The sequence below is a fragment of the Protopterus annectens genome, chromosome 7.part1 (assembly GCF_019279795.1).
Source record: "Protopterus annectens isolate FY-2018-M chromosome 7.part1, PAN1.0, whole genome shotgun sequence".
In the NCBI taxonomy this organism is placed as follows: Eukaryota; Metazoa; Chordata; order Ceratodontiformes; family Protopteridae; genus Protopterus; species Protopterus annectens.
In genome coordinates, this window is record NC_056740.1 from 133,918,324 (window position 1) to 133,937,583 (window position 19,260).

Sequence of the window (19,260 nt, forward strand, 5' to 3'; positions counted from 1 at the left end):
TATTGGACAGGAAGAGGGTGAGACAATCGATCAGGGAAGTATTGCTACTGTGGTTTCACTGCCTGTTGACTCTGGATGTAGCCAATGTGTGGGCAAGTTGGCATGCAGGAGGGTTGTTAGGGGTGCTCGGAGCAGGCCTGCTGTCCATCCTCCACCTGACTCAGGTGACTCTTCCCAAGCCACTCAGTGTATGCTTAGGGTTGTCATGGGGGTAGAGGCATGTTCCCATAGGTCCTCCAGAGAAATGCTAAGGGTTGTAGATGTGGCACAGGCTGACATGTGTGACCGTTTTGTCAATTTAATGGATTGGATGAATGACACATAGAAACAGGTAGTGTCTGTAATGGTTCATCTGCTGAGAGGGAGACAGCATCCTCATGGGTGTAGGTCAGCCACATCATCTGCGGTTAGCCAACGTGGCCATGCCTGATTATGCTCCCATCATGGCAGTACTTCTACTGCTCCATCAGTGGATGAGCTGTCCACACCCAGATGTGGCAGACCATTGGGTTGGTGTCCTGGGCCTGCAAATGAGGGGAACTCATCCAGCAGATGTCAGTCGTGTTCAGGACCCATACAGATACACACACAACAGTTACATGGGTCAGCCATGAAGCTTAAAACTCATTTTGTCTCACTGGTCATTTGTTACTTTATCCAAATGTCTGCCTGCTACTCTTTCTTACTCACACACACTTATCAACCTTTGTGTCAGCCTAGGCTTCCTGCCCCCCCCCCCACAACACTCTGTGCAATAATGATAACCATGCCATATCCTGTTTTCTATCTTTTGGATTCAAGGATACATAAGCTGATGTTCAGGGTACATAGCTGACATAGTGCTTAGTATATCTGCATTTGTGATGTTGAATGGGTAATTTTATCTTCGACTTATATTGGTCTTAGAAAGTTAGACAGTTGATAGCATCAAACTTTTTTCCCATCATTATTGTTAATGATCTTGTGAGGGTTTTGAAATCTGAAACTGAAATGTGTCTCATTACTTTCTAGTTGCTCTCTTTAATGATTTTCCAGTACAAACGTATGGTGCTAAACTGAGGGCATCACTACTTTTGAGAGGTATGACTGTGTGAATATTTGCTGTCCGAGGCCAACTACTTAATAATGGACACACATAAGTAAAATAAGTCTCTGATGTCACATGTTAAGGTAATTTCTGTACAAATCACGACATGGCAGTCATTTATATTATTCCACAATACACTCCAGGTTCAGCACCTACCTTGTAAATCCAGCAGTTGCAACAGTTTTAATTCAGGGCTGACTGTCTGATGCAAGAAGTACACAGTCATTACACGGGTAGGTAAAGGCTGTGAGCATTGCTTGGCATCAATGTTACTATATGTATGTGTGCAGGAGGAAGATTTTAGGCTCTTAGGTGGTGAGTGAGTGAGTGTGTTGTGTGTTGTCTCTTAGCCAATGTGAGGGCATATTCACCATGTCTACATCTACCTACACTCACAGCAGTTGCTGGTTCCCCCTCTAACTCCTCACCTGTGGGTGGCTGTGGTGACCTTGCTGTTGGTGGTGGGATGTGTGCACCTTCCCCTTGTTGATCCTGCTGAAGTTATTTTCTCAGGATGTTGTGTAGCACTGCATATGCTGTGAATATATCAGCACCTATACGTGGATAGTACTGCAGGGCTCCCCCAGATCTATCTGGGCACTGGAATCATGACTTCAGCAGCCCCAACACATGCTCTATGATATTTCTGGTTTGAGCATGTGCCTCATTATGGCTTTCTTCAGCAGATGTGTGTGCATTTCTCATGGGTGTCATCAGCCACAGTTCCAGTGCATTATCTGCATTCCCCAGTAAGTGACCCTGTGGGATATCCCCCGGTGAACATCTGAAACAGTTGGGAGGTGTGCCAGATATGTGAGTCGTGGTAACTGCCTGGGTTGCCATCACACACATTCAAGTTGACTGCCTTTGTATTACACATGACTTGGCAGTTAATAGAGTGGAAGCCCTTTCTATTTATGTAAAGCCTTCCCCATTCCCCAGGTGGTGCCTTAATTTCTACATGTGTGCAGTCTATGGCACTCAGTACTTCAGAGTAGTGTGCTACAGGGTGGAAATCCTGCATATTTCTGGTCCTATCCTCAGGAGTACGAGGAAATATATGTGGTCACTAGCATGTTGTAGCATAGCATTCAGGAACTGATGGAGGATCGTGGATGCTGATGCCTTTGACACCCCTAGCATGCCCCCTGTTGGTCTCTGAAAGGTACCTGTAGCTAAAATTCTAAGTGCTACACATACCTTTGTCTGTACTAGGATGGGTTTCCCTCGGTTTGCCCTGGCTCTGAGTTGAGGACAACAGAGGTTGCAGGGTTCCTGTACTGTGTCTTGTATCCACCCTGTAGTGCTCTATAATGTCCACATCATGTAGATTGTGATATGTTAACCGGATCTGAAAATTCTTCTGCTTCTTGGCCTTGGTTTATTAGCAGCAGCAGCAGCACATAGACTTGAATTAAAGCAACAGCAGCCCCTAACATTGTTTCTATGTAGACTCCTTTCTGTGGCTGCATTCCAATAAGGTTTGGAATTTGCGGGGAAAAGCAACACTGAGTCTATACGGTTACTTTATGGCTTTTTGAATAGCTCCTCCATCTTGGATTGATTGATTAGCATACAATTCAGCTGCTTAATAAAAAAAAAAAAAAAAAAAAAAACTTTTCTTCCAAACACTTTAAACTTTGGTTTTAAATTAACTACAGTTAGAGATATCACATTTCACGTTGCCAGAGTGTACAATATCCTGCTGAAAGATGAGATTTCTTAGAAAAGACCACACACTAAACAAACACAAAGGAAGTTTCACTTTATTACTAAACCAAGACCCACTGTTATATAACTATATTTGCTTCAGCACTTTCATATATTTCAGCGACGGTATTATAGTTTCCTTCTAAAATAACCAGATGTCTCCTATTTTCATATTTTTACAGAAGGCAGATGTCCAAATCAGAACTGCCTCACAAGAAGAGGTGGCAAGGTAGAAACCCTAGGCCAGGTGTGGTCTCATCTGCTCTGTCTATTGCACTAAGAAAAGCTCAGAATTGTCTGCAATTAGATATTTAATGTTTAGAAAACATGTTCTCTATGTAGGTGAATACTTATGAATGCTTCTTTAAACGATTATACCTGCAACTGCAAAGCTCTTTGAAAAAGCATTTTGACCAATGACACATTCTGTGTTTCAGATGTTCACTACATTTTCTATTCCCGGTAGACACACATTTGTTCACTGTACCTGTAATAGAGTGCAAATTTCATAAAAAAACATCCCTGTAGATTTTAATAATGATGGTGGGGATGAGGCGGCAAATTCAGCGGGTACAGAGTGTGACTGTGTTTGACCATGGACACAGTCTCTATGCCTGTGTATACCCTGGCTACACAAGCATTAGAGAGAGGACAGGTTTATGGGAACAATATCAGTGTGCTGGCCCCCAGCAGACAGATGTCTGACTCTTCCCTTAACACTCATGGGCAAAGAGCTGCACACAAGAGTTGGTAACGATGCTCACTAGCAACATGGTTACTGCTGTTCCCTTATGGTTGATGTGTCAGTGTCCACAACCCAACATATGTGCAGTGCGATCATGGAGGCTCAGTCTAGTGGCACTACAGCCATCACAGACAGTGAGGGTAATTCAGGGTGTGCATGTTGGCCTATGGGACTACATATCCAGTATGACTGATTCCTTGGATAGACCAAATCACAGACTGGACCATTCAATGTCTTCTCTGGCTGTGTCCCAGCAGACCCACAATCACACCAACACAGCCCTCAGCACATCATATTCATCACTGCTCTTGGCCCTTCTCAACACTAATCCTCTTCATACCAGCTCTGATGCTTCACATAAAATCACTTTTTATTTTTATTCTTTTCAGCATTCACATTCACACACTATCCTGTGAAAAGACATTAACTCCAATTCTCCCATCTCCACCTGTGCAAATGATGAAAACCTGCCTTTTGTACATTGTTACTTTTATTGCCTATGTCTGATGTACAGTGTGGGCAGCCTATGCATAATAGATAAACACAGGTTGGTGCTGGTTTTGCAAGAATCATTGTTACTGTAATGTATCTTTTTATCTCTTGTTAACTATGTTATGAAGCTATGTGCAATCCGCTGCATCTTTGCTAGTGCCAAGGCATATTATGCTCATCTCCATCTGGCATAAGCATCCCATGCTGCTGGGTTCTCTTCTGACTCCTCATCTGGCTCAGCTTCTGATGACTGTAGTGTTGGGAACTGCTGGCCCTGAAACAGCCTACCCTGTTGTAACTGCTTCTGTCTAATATTGTGTAACACTGCACATTCAGTCAGTATGCTAGCACACATGGCAGGGTTATACTGCAGCAGGGCACCTCCGTATGTATCTAGACAGTGAAAACGTGCTTTCAATAGCCCAAACACATGCTTAATAATGTCTCTGGTTTGCAATAATGTATGGTTGTACCTACTGTCTGATTGTGTGTTTTTCTTATGGGTTTCATAAGCCAGGATGAAAGAGCATAAGCTTTATCACCAAAAAGATGTCACTGTGGGATGTCACCCCCTCATAACCTGTTGGTACAGGTCACATGTGTGCTATATGTGGGAGTGGTGTAAACTGCCTGTATGCCCTGCACACAAACTGCAGATGATACCTGTGCATTACAGACTACATGTCAGTTAATAGAGTGATACCTTCTGAAGTTCACATACCTTTGTCCCAGTTCAACAGATGAAGCATTTATTTAAATGTGGGTACAGTCTATGGCCCCCATTGCATCAGGGAAATGATCTGTATCATAGAACATCTGCATGGTGTTGGCTCTCTTCTCTGAGGTGCGTGGGAATCACACATGCTTCACAAAAAAGCAGCAATGGAAGGCTGCAGATGCAGAAAAAGACTTCTTTATTACAGCACATACTGTCGACAACCACATATGCTCCCTCACATGATGAAGCATGGCATCTAGAAACTGAAAGAAGATTCTCAAGGCAGATGCATCAGATATCCCCACTGTGGTCCTAGTTCATAGGTTCATAGGTTCATAGGTTAGTACTAGGCTATCAGCCCTAGGGCCTATACAAGCCTAGCCATAACAATTCCCTGAAAATTTCTTCCCACATTATTTACTTTCCTGGACCCCTGTCTAGCAGGGCGACTGACGTGATCCCTGGGGTGAATTTCCTTTCTCCCATCCAATCGTCAAGGTTCCTCTTGAAGAGGTCCAAAGAGGCACTCTGCTTGACATGTATGGGCAATCTATTCCAGAGTCTGGGGAGTCTCTGGGTCAGGAACCTATCCCTCCAACATGTTTTGTTTATTGTGATGACAAGGTTTAGATCCCTGGAGCGTGTAGCTCTGAGGATTGGGATTTCTTTAAGTGTAGCATGTCCAACAGCTCTGGGTTTGACATGGCCTTGTATGTTAAGCAGAGATCGCCTCTGAGTAAACGATATGCGACAGAGTATAGCTGGAGTTTTTTAAGGCGGTCAGCATAGGGCATCTGCTTTAGGCCTGTGATTCTTTTAGTGAGGTATTTCTGAGGCCTTTCCAGTTGTTGCAGATGTCTTGAGAGGTACATACCAAATGGGGCATTGTATTCTATAATGGGTCTAATGAGGGATGAGTACAGTGGGACAATGACCTCCTTTTTTCTGGATGAAAAGCCCTTCGTGATGAGGTGTGCCACATAGAAGGATTTCCTGACTGTTGTGGCAATGTGGTTATCGAAGGTGAGACCACTGTCCACCTGTGTCCCTAAGTCTCTTATCACACTTTCTGTGTTTAGTGTACTGCCACCTATATGGTAATTCATGGATACATGTTTTTCCCAAAGGGGATAACAATACATTTCTTGGCATTGAGCTTGAGTCCATGGCTCTGGCACCAAGCATCTGTTTCTGTAAGGCCCTTTTGTAGAGTATCCACATCATTTGGGATTCAATAATGGCTCCCAGTTTGCAGTCATCTGCAAACTTTGTTAGCCAGAGTCCCTTAGTGTTGACCTGTACTTCAGAGAAGTAGATGCCAAACAAGAGCGGCCCCAGGACTGAACCCTGAGGTACTCCACTTGTCACTTGTCTGAAGCTGGATTTGGAGTCGGCTACTTTTACAGTGTGGGTTCTATCAGTAAGCCATTTAGCAACCCATTGGGTGACATAGGGATTAATGCCCAACTTAGTAAGTTTATCTATGTCCAGAGTGGGGATGGTGTCAAAGGTCTAGGCATAGGTCTAGATAGGACTGTGTGGACCACCCTTGTCCATGGCTCTGGAGACTGATTCAAAGAAGTCAATCAGGTTCAGGAGACAAGATGTCTCCTTAACAGTACCAAACTGGGTGGGGTCCAGTGTTTGAAAGTTGCAATGTCTTTGTTTATAAGTTCCATGATAATACGCCCATGGCCTTCAGAGGAAGAGACAGAAGATATAGAAGCCTGGTCAGAGGAATCCATAGGAACATCCTCTTCTGTGTCCTGGGAGTAGATTCAGAAGTAGCCTGAGCAGGAGAGAAACGCCGTGGTCAGGGGCCTAAGCAGGGTAGCAGAGTAAGAGTAAAAAAGGTATTTGTTTTCCATTTGTTTTCCACATCGAAATTTTTTAACAACTTTTCTTTCATCAAAAAGAAGATAAAAAGATTCCCCACTTTGGCAAGAAAGACTGTTGACCAATGACACATTCTGTGTTTCAGATGTTCACTACATTTTCTATTGTGGGTACAGAGTGTGACTGTGTTTGACCATGGACACAGTCTCTATGCCTGTGTATACCCTGGCTTTAGAGAGAGGACAGGTTTATGGGAACAATATCAGTGTGCTGGCCCCAGCAGACAGATGTCTGACTCTTTGCTCACTAGCAACATGGTTACTGCTGTCCCCTTATGGTTGATGTGTCAGTGTCCACAACCCAACATATGTGCAGTGCGATCATGGAGGCTCAGTCTAGTGGCACTACAGCCATCACAGACAGTGAGGGTAATTCAGGGTGTGCATGTTGGCCTATGGGACTACATATCCAGTATGACTGATTCCTTGGATAGACCGAATCACAGACTGGACCATTCAATGTCTTCTCTGGTCATACCAGCTCTGATGCTTCACATAAAATCACTTTTATTTTTATTCTTTTCAGATGTCTGATGTACAGTGTGGGCAGCCTATGCATAATAGATAAACACAGGTTGGTGCTGGTTTTGCAAGAATCATTGTTACTGTAATGTATCTGTTTATCTCTTGTTTACTATGTTATGAAGCTATGTGCAATCCGCTGCATCTTTGCTAGTGCCATGGCATATTATGCTCATCTCCATCTGGCATTCAGCTTCTGATGACTGTAGTGTTGGGAACTGCTGGATATTGTGTAACACTGCACATTCAGTCAGTATGCTAGCACACATGGCAGGGTTATACTGCAGCACATGCTTAATAATGTCTCTGGTTTGCAATAATGTATGGTTGTACCTACTGTCTGATTGTGTGTTTTTCTTATGGGTTTTAGTTAATAGAGTGATACCTTCTGAAGTTCACATACCTTTGTCCCAGTTCAACAGATGAAGCATTTATTTAAATGTGGGTCTGTGGTCCTAGTAGGTTGCTGAAAGATCCATCCTGGTAATATACCTAAAGTCTCACACACACCTTGGGATTCACTGGAATAAGTATTCCACATCTTCTACATGGCTGCAGATGAAACCAACACATTTCCAAGATTTGATGCATGGTGTCCCTGTCAACACAGTACCAGTCCACAATCTTGATGTTGTACAGGGCATGAACTGTTAAGTGAAGTTAGATTACCCTGTGCCTCTGGGACCAATGTCATGCACAGCTGGGCACACCAACTGCAGTCAGAGATTCCTGCATATACATATTTAAAAAGGCTGCAGCAACCTCAAACATAATTCCATGATTTACTCAGTCTGAACACAGGCATAAGGCTGAGTTCAAATATACTGCAGCCACAAATTCATTGCATGGCATTTAAATGTTTCTGAACTGCTCAGCCATCTTGCTTTCCCTCATTATTATACAGGGCTCCATATTATATAGTCAATAGCATATGCCACATACTGATCATGTTATTTGGACTATTCATTTCAAGGAGTTTGAATTCTGAAAAGCACGCACCCAGAGTGTGGCTGCTCATTGTACAAATTCTCTTAGCATGATCTGTTAAAGATTTTTGAATCTGGTATTATATTGGACAGAAAACTTAAGTCTGGAAAGAGAAAAAATATACTAAGATTTTACTAGTAACCATTTGAAATTTTGAGATCCTTTAGTGCAAATTCTAAAATAGTGAGACTATGCAAAAATGTGGGCTTACACATATGAAATCCAAGACACTGTCTTGGAATATTCCGTTTTCTCCATGATGATCTCAAAATAAGTATATATATATATATATATATATATATATATATATATATATATATATATATATATATAAGTAGCAGGGGAGGGGTGCAAGGAGGCCTGCACCCCTGCAAAAAAAAAAAAAACCTTAAAGGAGAATGTCAGCATTCGGTGCACTCCTAATTTTTTACATTTCCAATGTTCGTAGTCATAAGTCATGGAATTACAATATGAAGTTTCTCTTGCTAGAAACATGGTCAACATGGTACTCTATCCAGACCTTCTTAGGCAGAACATTTTGGAAACCCTGAAATGGTAAATCTCTCCCTGGGATTCATGAATAATTGAAGTGACTGTGATGGTATGTCTGCTGGGGGAGGGCCAGCATCCATGTGTCTTCTGTGTCACCCTTGGATTACTTCAACCCCCCCATGAGAATGGGGATATCTCTGCCATGGGCATTGTTCATTTGGGTTTGGCTTAGGGTTTCATTCATGTCTGATGCACAAACTGGATAGGTGGTACAAGGTTGACAAAATGGAAGTAGTTTATCTTCTTACACATTTGTTCATGCAATGCAGGTTCCACACTTACCTTAACATTACTACAGTTATAAGTCATGTGCTTTGGAGCTGTCTTTGTCTGATGCTGTCCGTACACAGGCATTACATGGGTAAGTAAAGTTTGTGGACATTAGGTGGTATCACTTTTAATATTTATATGTGCTTAGGTTGTTACGTGCATTCCTTTGCTGGTAAGTGTGTATGAATATTTGCCTCTTAATTGCTGGGTATGTGCGCTCTCCTTTGAGTCTTAGGTGGTGAGTGAGTGGTATCCTTTGCATCTTAGCCAGGGCAAGGGCATATTGTGCACTCCTACATCTGCCAGCTACCTGTGCAGCTGGAGGTTCTCCCTTGGAATCCCTGTCTGTATGTGAAGGAAGTGCTGCCCCTGCCTGTGGTCAAGAAATCTGTCGTCCTGGCTCTTGCTGTCCTTGCTGTATCTGTTTCCTCAGGATGACTGTATAACTTTGTATATATCCTTGGACCTTTTACATTATTAATTGTAAACTTTGTACTAAAGTTTTTGATATTGTATTATACTTTGCATATGTGTTAACAGTCAAATAAATAAATAAATAAATGATATTGTGCAACATGGCACAGACTATGAGAATTTCTGCACAAGTGTCTGGGTCATAATGCAGGGCACCCTTTAATGTGTCTAGGCAGTAAAAATGTGACTTGAGCATGCTAAATACATGCTCTGTGGTGTTTTCAGCTTGAGCATAGGCATCTTTGTATCCTTCTTTTGTGGGTGTGTGTGCATTTCTGAGAGGTGTCATGACCCATGGCTCCAGTGCATAACCTGCATCACCCAGTAGATGATGAGTGTGCATTTCTGATGGGTGTCATGAGCCATGGTTCCAGTGTATAACTTGCATCACCCTGTAGATGGCCTTGTGGAACATCACCCCTAGCAAGCCCTGTGTAAAGCTGCAAGGTGTGCCATATGTGTGAGTCATGGTAACTGCCTAGGTTGCCTGCACAGACACTGAGGATGATCCCTCAGACATTACAGACAACCTCATAGTTGACTGAGTGGAACATCTTCTTGTTAAGGTATGTGCTTCCCTGTTAACCAGGTGGAGCTTTTATTACTACGTGAAAGCAGTCTATGGCCCCTAAGACTTCAGGGAAGCATGATACAGCAAAGAATTCCTGCATTGTTTTTGCTCTCTCATCTGGTGTGCATGGAAAATAGGCGTGCTCTCATGCATGTTGTAGTACAGCATTAAGATATTGATGAAATATTCTGGAAGCTGAGGCCTGTAACACCCCTAGCATATCCCATGTGGGTCGCTGGAATGTACCAGTGGCTAATATCCTTAATGGTACACACACCTTAGTTTCCACTAGTAAAGGTTCTCCTCGATTTCCCTGGGCCTGAGGTGGGGGCTGTAGAGGTTGCAGAGTTCCTGTAGTGCTTCCTTATCAAACCTGTATCACTCCACTAGTTCAATATCATGCAGTCCCATGATATGTTAAACAGGGTCTGAACACCCACCTTTGATGCGGTGTATCAGCAGCATAGATATGAGCCTGTTGCACATACACATGCAACACAGTAGCAGCAGCACCTTGCATTACTTTTTTTTCTAAGTGGTAGTGGCTGTATTCCATATGATATGGTGTTCATAGCAAAGGGCCACACCATCTCTACATGGGTACTTTATAGCTTCCTGAATGGCTCTACCATATTAGATTGTCTCATTAGCATGTAATACAGCTAATTATGCCTTCATTAGTACACAGTGCTATTTACCTTTGTTTGGTGGCTCTACATGTCATGTAGACCCATTTAATGAATGCAAAATAGCCCGCTATCAGCATGGAAATTAGACATTCAGAAATCCTTCCCTCTGTCTTGCTGCTTATAAATGCAGTATAGTGAAAATGTCTTGTTTAGTATTTTTTAAGTGTAAGCTATTAAACCAAATATTTTGTGTAATGAAAATTAAAGTTATTACAAGGTGTTCATAAAATAAGAACGGGATTGTTGTGTCATGGGTTCTTAATGATTAATTGTACCTTGTATATTATGAAGCATGTCTCTTTAAAGTAAATAACTGATTAATATCCAGTACAAACTGGTTATGAGCCCACCCCTATTATTCTGCCTGGCTTTCACTGCATCTATACATTTCACTAGGATTAAATTATGCATTCTGCATTAGCCAATGATGTTGTTCTCTAGGAGTTTGGAATACTTAAAAAAACTGTTAAATAATTTTTAATGGGTTTGCTTTTTATTCCAAAATGAAATACCCTGCTGTTAGGGTGAGTCAATATAATGCAAAGTATGAGTCCTCTTTACAGTGGGGTAGATGATAATTTACTCTAAAGATTCGTTATGTGGCACATTGTAGGTATCCTGGCAGCAGATGATACAAATAACACATTTAAAAAGAAACCTAGAGATCTGCAGTTTAAATGGCTTTCACTAGAAAAATAGGGATAATATAAACTGTGGTGATAGGGGGTTAATACCTGACAATAGGAATTTAGAAATGTGTGCTACCAGTTCACAAAGGGTGCAGGTCACATCAAATCCAAACAATTTTAGACATACTTGGCTTAACAGAATTCTGTGCAAAAGCACAGAGGTATTCATAATAAAGTACATCTAAAATTACATAGAGGACCCTCCTCTGTTAGCTACTCAACTGTAATGATGTTTTGAAGAGGTAATAGCAGAACTTTATGAATGACTACTTATCTTGATGACTGCAAACTGGCTGCCATAGTTACTTCAGTAAAGGAATAGGTCTTGCCTGAATAGGAGATGATGTGCTTTTTAAATTTACATTTACACTCCTGAAAGAAGAACATGAATACAAGTACAAAAGTATGTATGGGTTGCAGAGAGACACACTAGCTTTGCCAGATTAGAAAAATGTCACACTCAGATGTAAACGCACTACAATACATGCACGACCTATACAATAAATTACAAGGGATTATGTACATACGGTTTTCTGCTGGTCCCTGATTTGAAGCTCTGTTTTGATGAAGTCCTTGTAAGGGCTCTTGGTGAATTGCGTATCCCTCTACTTGATGATCTATTCTCAAGTTCTGTTTGAAAGAAAAGGGACAAATTCTATGAAAACAGATCACAAAAAAGACAATTCTGCAAGACATTCAATATACAGTCACTTTAACTATGTTAGAAAACACTGTTCTAAACTAATCGCTAATGGCACCTCACATACAATCATAAGGACACTGCCAACATACTACAAATAAATTCACTGCAAATTTCTCCCCATTCCAAACATTCCTGAGTCACTCCCCCACCATATTAAAGGATCACATCCTCAAAGCACTTCCAAGAACAAAAGCACCTTTCAGTGCATCCCTACGATATACCAATCTTTTCTAATAAATAGTGTCAAGCAGGCTCTTGCTGATCCCCTCCTTACATTGTACTGCCTGAGCCTTGCTACAGGAGGACATGCTCCTGAGTCATAGCACTCTGCAATAGTGATGCCCCCCTCACACACACACACATAATGGTGAACCATCTACTGACCTGAAAACTACAGACCCATTAGCCTTTCTACTTTTGTTTTTTAAATCTATAGAACACATACATCATCACTGACCTCATGAACCATGACATTAAAAAATTTATAAGGCTTTACCCACAACAATTCAGATTTGTTAGGAGGTCATGCCTGCCAAATCTTGAGAGCTTCTTTGACAAAGTCCAGCAGCTGGTGGAGAGTGGTCTCATTCATCATGTTAATAAGCTAATGTCCTTAAACATCAATCAATGTGTGGCAAGATGGATTGAAAATTGGCTCAAATGCATGTTGTCAAGATCAGTGATGTATTTTCATTTAGGGAAAATATGACAAAGGAGGGTTGAGTACTGGGCCCCCATCTTTTGGCAATTATTTCTCTGCCATAAACACTGATAACAGAATTCTGCTTTATGATTATAAATCATAAAATAAACATGCTGAAAATTCCCATAAATATTGAAAATGGCAGCTAGCATATTGCACTGATTACCTGTTTAGATCTTAAGTAGTTTGTGCAGCCTCACAGAGTTTGAATCGGTAACCATGGCAGAATGCCATTATAAGGTTAGATAAATAGTTTGGGAGACTGATTTGCAATGATTGATGTAAACTATTACATGACATATAGATGAATACTGCTTAAGCATCATAACTAGACAAGAGTGATGCCTGACTGGCTGGGTTACACTATTAAGCCCCACTTTAGTGTTGAAATTTGTGTTAACTACTAAAAATTATGAAAGTAACAAAGCTGCTTTACTGTTAGTAAATGATAACTCCTAGCCTGATGTTCTTCAGTAGTTGTGTATAGCCTAATTTAAAATAAAAATGTCTCCAAAGAACATGTCACCTACGGGAAGCTAAAAGGAGGAGATATATCATTAGCATTGTCTCTATCAGAAGCAATGGTATTTGGATTCTCCATCCAGGAGACAGTTGCTGGGGTCATGCAACAGGGCCCCAGCAATGACATTCCAGAAGCAGTACCTGCTCATGATCGGACTGCAAGTGTCCCTCCAATGGTTACTGATTAACTTCCATATGGTTGGGCTTCTCCACTGTCCCAGTCAAATCTCATCAGGTGTCAATTTGCTTGGTGACCTGGGGATGAAGATGAGCATTGATGGACAGTGCAAGAACAGCAGTGGGCACTAACAACTTTTGCCAATCAGGCAATGACATGGGAGGTGATGGGAAAGGAGAGGCCTTCCTTTATCAGAGTTTAACCACACAGCCTTCAGTAGTGGATTTTCAGGGTCCAATGTTATAAAGAGAATGCTTTGCCATATACTCCAGTGTGGTATGGTTAGAGTTAAAACTATAATACTTACCCCCCAAAGATAGCTATCAGGGGAATGTTTGTTTTGCCTCTTTCTTTGTTACTGACTGTCAGTTAGTGTGTCTGATATTTTCCTTGCCAAAAGCAAGCTTGTAGGCTGGATAGAGGAACAGACTGTCTGGCAAGCAGACTTCAGTAGATGGGTCTTTCTCTGACTCTTATACTTATGCTCCCTTAGTTAATCATGTCACTCATGCCCCGTATCACACGAAGAATCCACATGTTCACCCTCTCCAATAGTTATATTCTAAAGCCAACATCCTGCGAGCAATTAGACTAGCCTTGAATTTCTCATACGTAATTCTTTTACTAACTGTTTTAAACTGCTGTGATACATGTGCACTATCACACTGTGCTCTTGTCCTTGGAAGCAAACCCTGCACTGTTGTGGGTCCTGGTTGGTGATATGCATACCACAGCATAATTCAATATTTATTTATTTATGTCCATATGTATTTCAAACCAAATGTAAGCTTTCTTGTACAAAATTGCACACAATTCTGGGGAGTGTGGTGCATGGCATCACTGTGCTTTGGAAGGAGGGGAATTCTGTCAATCACATGGATAGAGAATGTAAGAATATGTTCCCCCTGAAGAGGAAATTCTATCAGATACCTGCTGCAGAAAGGCCCTTGAAGTGAAATCAGCATTTGTTTCTACAGTAGAATAAAAAAAAAACATAAATTTCACTCATCTTACACAAACTCACTAATCAGATGTCAGAATCTTTGTACCTAAAAGACCCATCTGCAAGCACCTCACTAGGCTGGACTACTCAGGATACTTTCAAGACCACCTCACTAAGTCAAGACACATAAAAGTAACTACCACTATCCCACAAGATGGAGAAAATAAGGAATAGCTGTACCTTAGTGACAATGAGAAAGGTAAAACCAATGAAAAAGAAGTGTATCCATTTATCTGTATCATTCCAGAATTATTAAATTGTCCTGAAACCCACTGTTTATTTAAAGTGGGTAGGTGGACTAGAACATTGGGGGGATTTCTTCAGACATGCCCTACTTATGAATGCAAGCAAAACAGAAGTTCAAGAAAAATGCAACATAGGAATGAATAATGAGAAATAACAAAATAGAATAAGGCAGTACATTTGTATGGGTAACACAAATGATGGCAGGAACAAGCAATATATTAGGTGGTCAGAAATAGCTAGCGGAAAGAATGACTGGAAAACCGGCAGCCAGCTGCAAAGAATTTGTGGGGGTACAAAAATAAGGACAGTCAACAACAGCCTTTTGCTTGGTTTGGAGAGGCAGTTGGCTTAATGCCAGAAGCTTTGTGTCCTGGAGAATATGGCCAGATTGTAATGGTAAGTACTAAGTAGAAGAAACATATCCATTATAAAACCACAGAGCACTGTACAGTACCAAGAGAGAAACAGAGAAAGAGAGATCGAGAGAGAAAAAAAGAGCATGTGGAGATAATAGATATGAGGGGAATCATATCCACAGCTTTCTCCAAAGTTAATGGCCATGTCAACAACAGCAACAGTATAAGTCCATAGCTGACTGTCATTTTGAAAAAGACTGTGAAACACTTTGGGAGTAGTGTTTATTGAGTCTGTGCTATCTTAACTCCTTTCAACTTGCATTGGGGTATTGTATGAATATCCTAGTCATTTGTTGGACTTTGCAATACTGTTTGCACTTTTGTCTCTTGCTCCTGGCATGTACCCCGGCATCTCTATAAGGCGTTTCCTCCAGGTGGTGGCCATATTAGCAATAGCATTGATGTTTGAGAAATGCATGGGGAAATGTATTGTCTTTTGTGTTAACAGAGTCCATGATGACATTGTTTCACATTAAAATGTACAATATGTAATTTACCTTTGTAATCCTCTACATTTCACAGTATTTTACTGATGTGTTTATTTGGTGGTACATATGCTGTATAATCCTGATGATGTAAAATCTTCAACTGGGAAATGTATTAAAAGCAGTGATGTCAGTAATCTACATAGGTACAATTCTTAGTAATTTACTCACAAGTTTGTTGCATTTGATACAAACAGCAAATTTACTTTATCTGACACTGATTTTACTGTAATAGTGGCACCTGCAAATAAGCACTGTGGGCAATATTCTTACAGTAGCAACCACATCATGTTCTGTTGTGTATTTGAAGTGTAACTTGAGAGAGAGAAATGTTCTAGAGTTTATTACCTGCATCCTATCCATATATTGCTAAACAACTACTCGACATTCTAATACATTTTCCTATAGCAATATTTATTGCATATGCTATACTGTGATAGTTATAATGTAAACTGAGAAGGAAATCCTGCATCATTTACAGTTTGCAAAGTATTCATATGTATCATTAGTGTTATAACATTAAAACAACAGTACAGGCATTTTTGTAAACTTTGCTTTAATGGTGTTTACCACATACACTACATTGTGATAGATGTACAGTAAACTGAGAGGGAAATGCTGCAGTATTAACAATTTGCAAACTATCCACATATCACTAACATTAAACATAAAAAAAAACTATATGGGCATTTTTGTAAGCTTTATTTTCAGAGAGTTCACAACATACACTATGTTGTGATAGTTGTAAAATTTTATTTTTTTTTATTTTATTTTTATTTTACATTTGTTGACCGGGCTAGTCTAGCTGGATATATTTCCATTTTCAGAACAGGCCCGGGGAGAAAAGCTCCACACAGATATACAAAGTATAAAATATTGTTACATGGTGAAAAAGGATTAATAAACAAAATAACAACAGGTAGTTATTACATTCTTGAGATAAAAACACGAGAAAAGTTACAGTAAATAGAGTAAAGTTTCAGAGAGCTAGAACAGATATAATACAGTAAGAGTTATGTACAATAGATAATAACACTTGTAAAACAGTAACAGTGAACAGAATATTGCTTGAGACAGCTCAAAAACAGAATAGTAAGAGTTATATACAATAGATCATATGAGGTAGAAGTATTTAAACACTAAGTTGATTAGAGTTTAAATAGTGTCAGTCTTATTTACAAGTCGAAAGCATGTAGAAGTTTGGAAGTATGGCAAGAAGGGGAAGAAAGAGGGGTGAAGAGGATGGTTAGTCAGGGTTGCTACAAGGGCATAGCCAGTGCATTTGGAGGTGTTTTCTAAGTTTTTGTTTAAAGAGTGGCAATGATGTAGTTAGAGTTAGTTCAGTGGGTAGTAGGTTCCAATGTTTTCCTGCTGTGCTGGTAAATAGAGAGTCACCAGCTGTATTATTAGACTTTGTTAGGCTAGCAAGAAGTTTGCTAGAAGAACGTAGGGAGTTCAGATTATTATATGGGACTATGAGTTTTGAGAGTATAGGGGTATTATTAAGTTGGTAAAATATCTTGTGGGCAATTGTGAGTTGGGGGATAATCAGATGGTTTTGGAATTCCAGCCAGTTTAGTTGTCTAAGATTGGAACAGTGATGGGTTCTGAAGGGATTGCCAGTAGCGAATCTGGCAATGTTATTATAGGAGGTTGCTAATTTGTTAAGGTTGGTTTTCTTAAGGTTGTTAAATATAGGTGAAGCATACAGGAGGGTTGAGATTAGATGGGAGTGAACAATCTTGGCTCTGGCTGCTGAGGTTAGAAAGGGTTTTATTCTGTATAAGGAGCCTATTTTTCTGTTTACTGTTTTAATGGTGTTGTTTATATGGTGATCAAATGAGAGATTATTATCAATGGTTATTCCTAGAAGTTTAGTGGTAGTGTCAGGGAGAATAACAGTACCATTATTTGAAGAGATTGAGAAGTCAAAGGGGGAAGACCTAGTAGTGGGTGTAAAGAGAAGGAGTTTTGTTTTTTTAGCATTCAGAAGGAGACAGCGTTTGGTAAACCATGTTTCTACAGTGTTGAAAACATCTTGAGTAAGAGAATATAGTTCAGATGGAGAGGTTGATGAGCATATTAGTGTGGAGTCATTTGCATATTGAATGCAAGTGGCTTGTGGAATTGCTACATGGAGATCATTAATAAATAAGGAGAAGAGAAATGGTCCAAGAATAGAGCCCTGAGGGACCCCGATGATAACAGGTAAAAAGGATGAGACTTGATTTTCCCAGAGGACTGCTTGTTGTCTTTTGCTGGGGTATGATCTGAACCATTTTAAGGCCGGAGAATCAAAGGAAAGAGATTCCAGAATATTGATTAAGAGGGTATGGTTAACCATGTCGAAAGCTTTAGAGAGGTCAATGAAGAGTGCAGATGAGAGGAGGTTTTTGTTACGGTTTCTATTGATGGTATCTGTGAAGGACAGAAGGGCAGTAGTGGTACTATATGATGGTCTAAAACCATGTTGACAGTGTGCTATTAAGTTGTGTTGAGAGAGATGGTATAGAAGTTGTTTGTGAATGCATTTTTCCATGAGTTTTGCTAGGGGTGATAAGAGAGCAATTGGCCGATAGTTAGAGTAATCATTAGAGTTCCCACCTTTATGTAACCTAAGAGGGGCACACTAGAGTGTTTACTGCCTGTAAGCTGTCTATATATATATATATATATATATATATATATATATATATATATATGGATCTACCTGACTACATCGACAGTTCACAACACCGACAATGACTCAGAAGATCGACAAGTCAGAAGACCAACGGAGGAAAACACCGACGCTGAGAACACTGAGATGGGGAAAGGATGTGTAAGTATGCAGGAGTGACGGCCGTTAGGGTGCGAGTAAGGTAAGTGTGCGATGTTGATGGTCTGTAGGGATAGGGGTGGGATAAGTGAGTTAGGGTTAGGGCGCTGGTTAGGTAAGGGTGCGAGTAAGTGTGCGATGTTGACGGTCTGTAGGGATAGGGGTGGGATAAGTGAGTTAGGGTTAGCTGGGTTAGGTAAGGGTGCAGTAGTGATATTTTTTGGGTTAGGGGCGGGTTAAGTGAGTTAGGGTTAGGGCGCGGGTTAGGTGAGTGTGCGATAGTGACGGACCTTAGGGTTAGGGTTTCGGTTAGGGTTGCAGATAGTTGTGTATGTAAGGGTTTGTGTTGGTTTGTAAGGATTTTGGTGTGCTTGTGTTGTGTGTGTGTGGGTTTTGGACAGGGGATTTGTTTTGTTTGTTGTTATGATGTGTCGAGTGTATGAGGTGTCGTGTTTGTGAACTGTCGATTATGTGGTGTCGGTGAAGTCATTGTCGGTGTTGTGAATTGTCAATGTAGTCAGGTAGATCCACATATATATATATATATATATATATATATATATATATATATATATATATATCTACAATTAATCATTAAACAACTGTATGGGCATTTTTACATGTTTCTTGTAGTACTGTTTAGCACATATAAGCTACATTTATAGAGTAGCCTAAGACGGGAATGCTGTAGTGATTACTCTGTGCACACTGTCTACATATCACCAACATAACACAACTACCAGGGCATTTTTATACATTTTTATTCAGCTGTGTTTACCACATAT

General features: G+C 40.5%; 1 protein-coding gene across 1 annotated transcript in view; it reads right to left on the reverse strand.

Annotated features, from left to right (window-relative positions):
- Window positions 1-19,260, reverse strand: part of CFAP100 (cilia and flagella associated protein 100) — a 375,752-nt gene that overhangs the window by 209,368 nt on the left and 147,124 nt on the right. Inside the window, exon 6 of the mRNA XM_044078592.1 lies at window positions 11,929-12,031. Coding sequence (XP_043934527.1) covers window positions 11,929-12,031 — 103 coding nt within the window. The remainder of the gene's footprint in view (window positions 1-11,928; window positions 12,032-19,260) is intronic.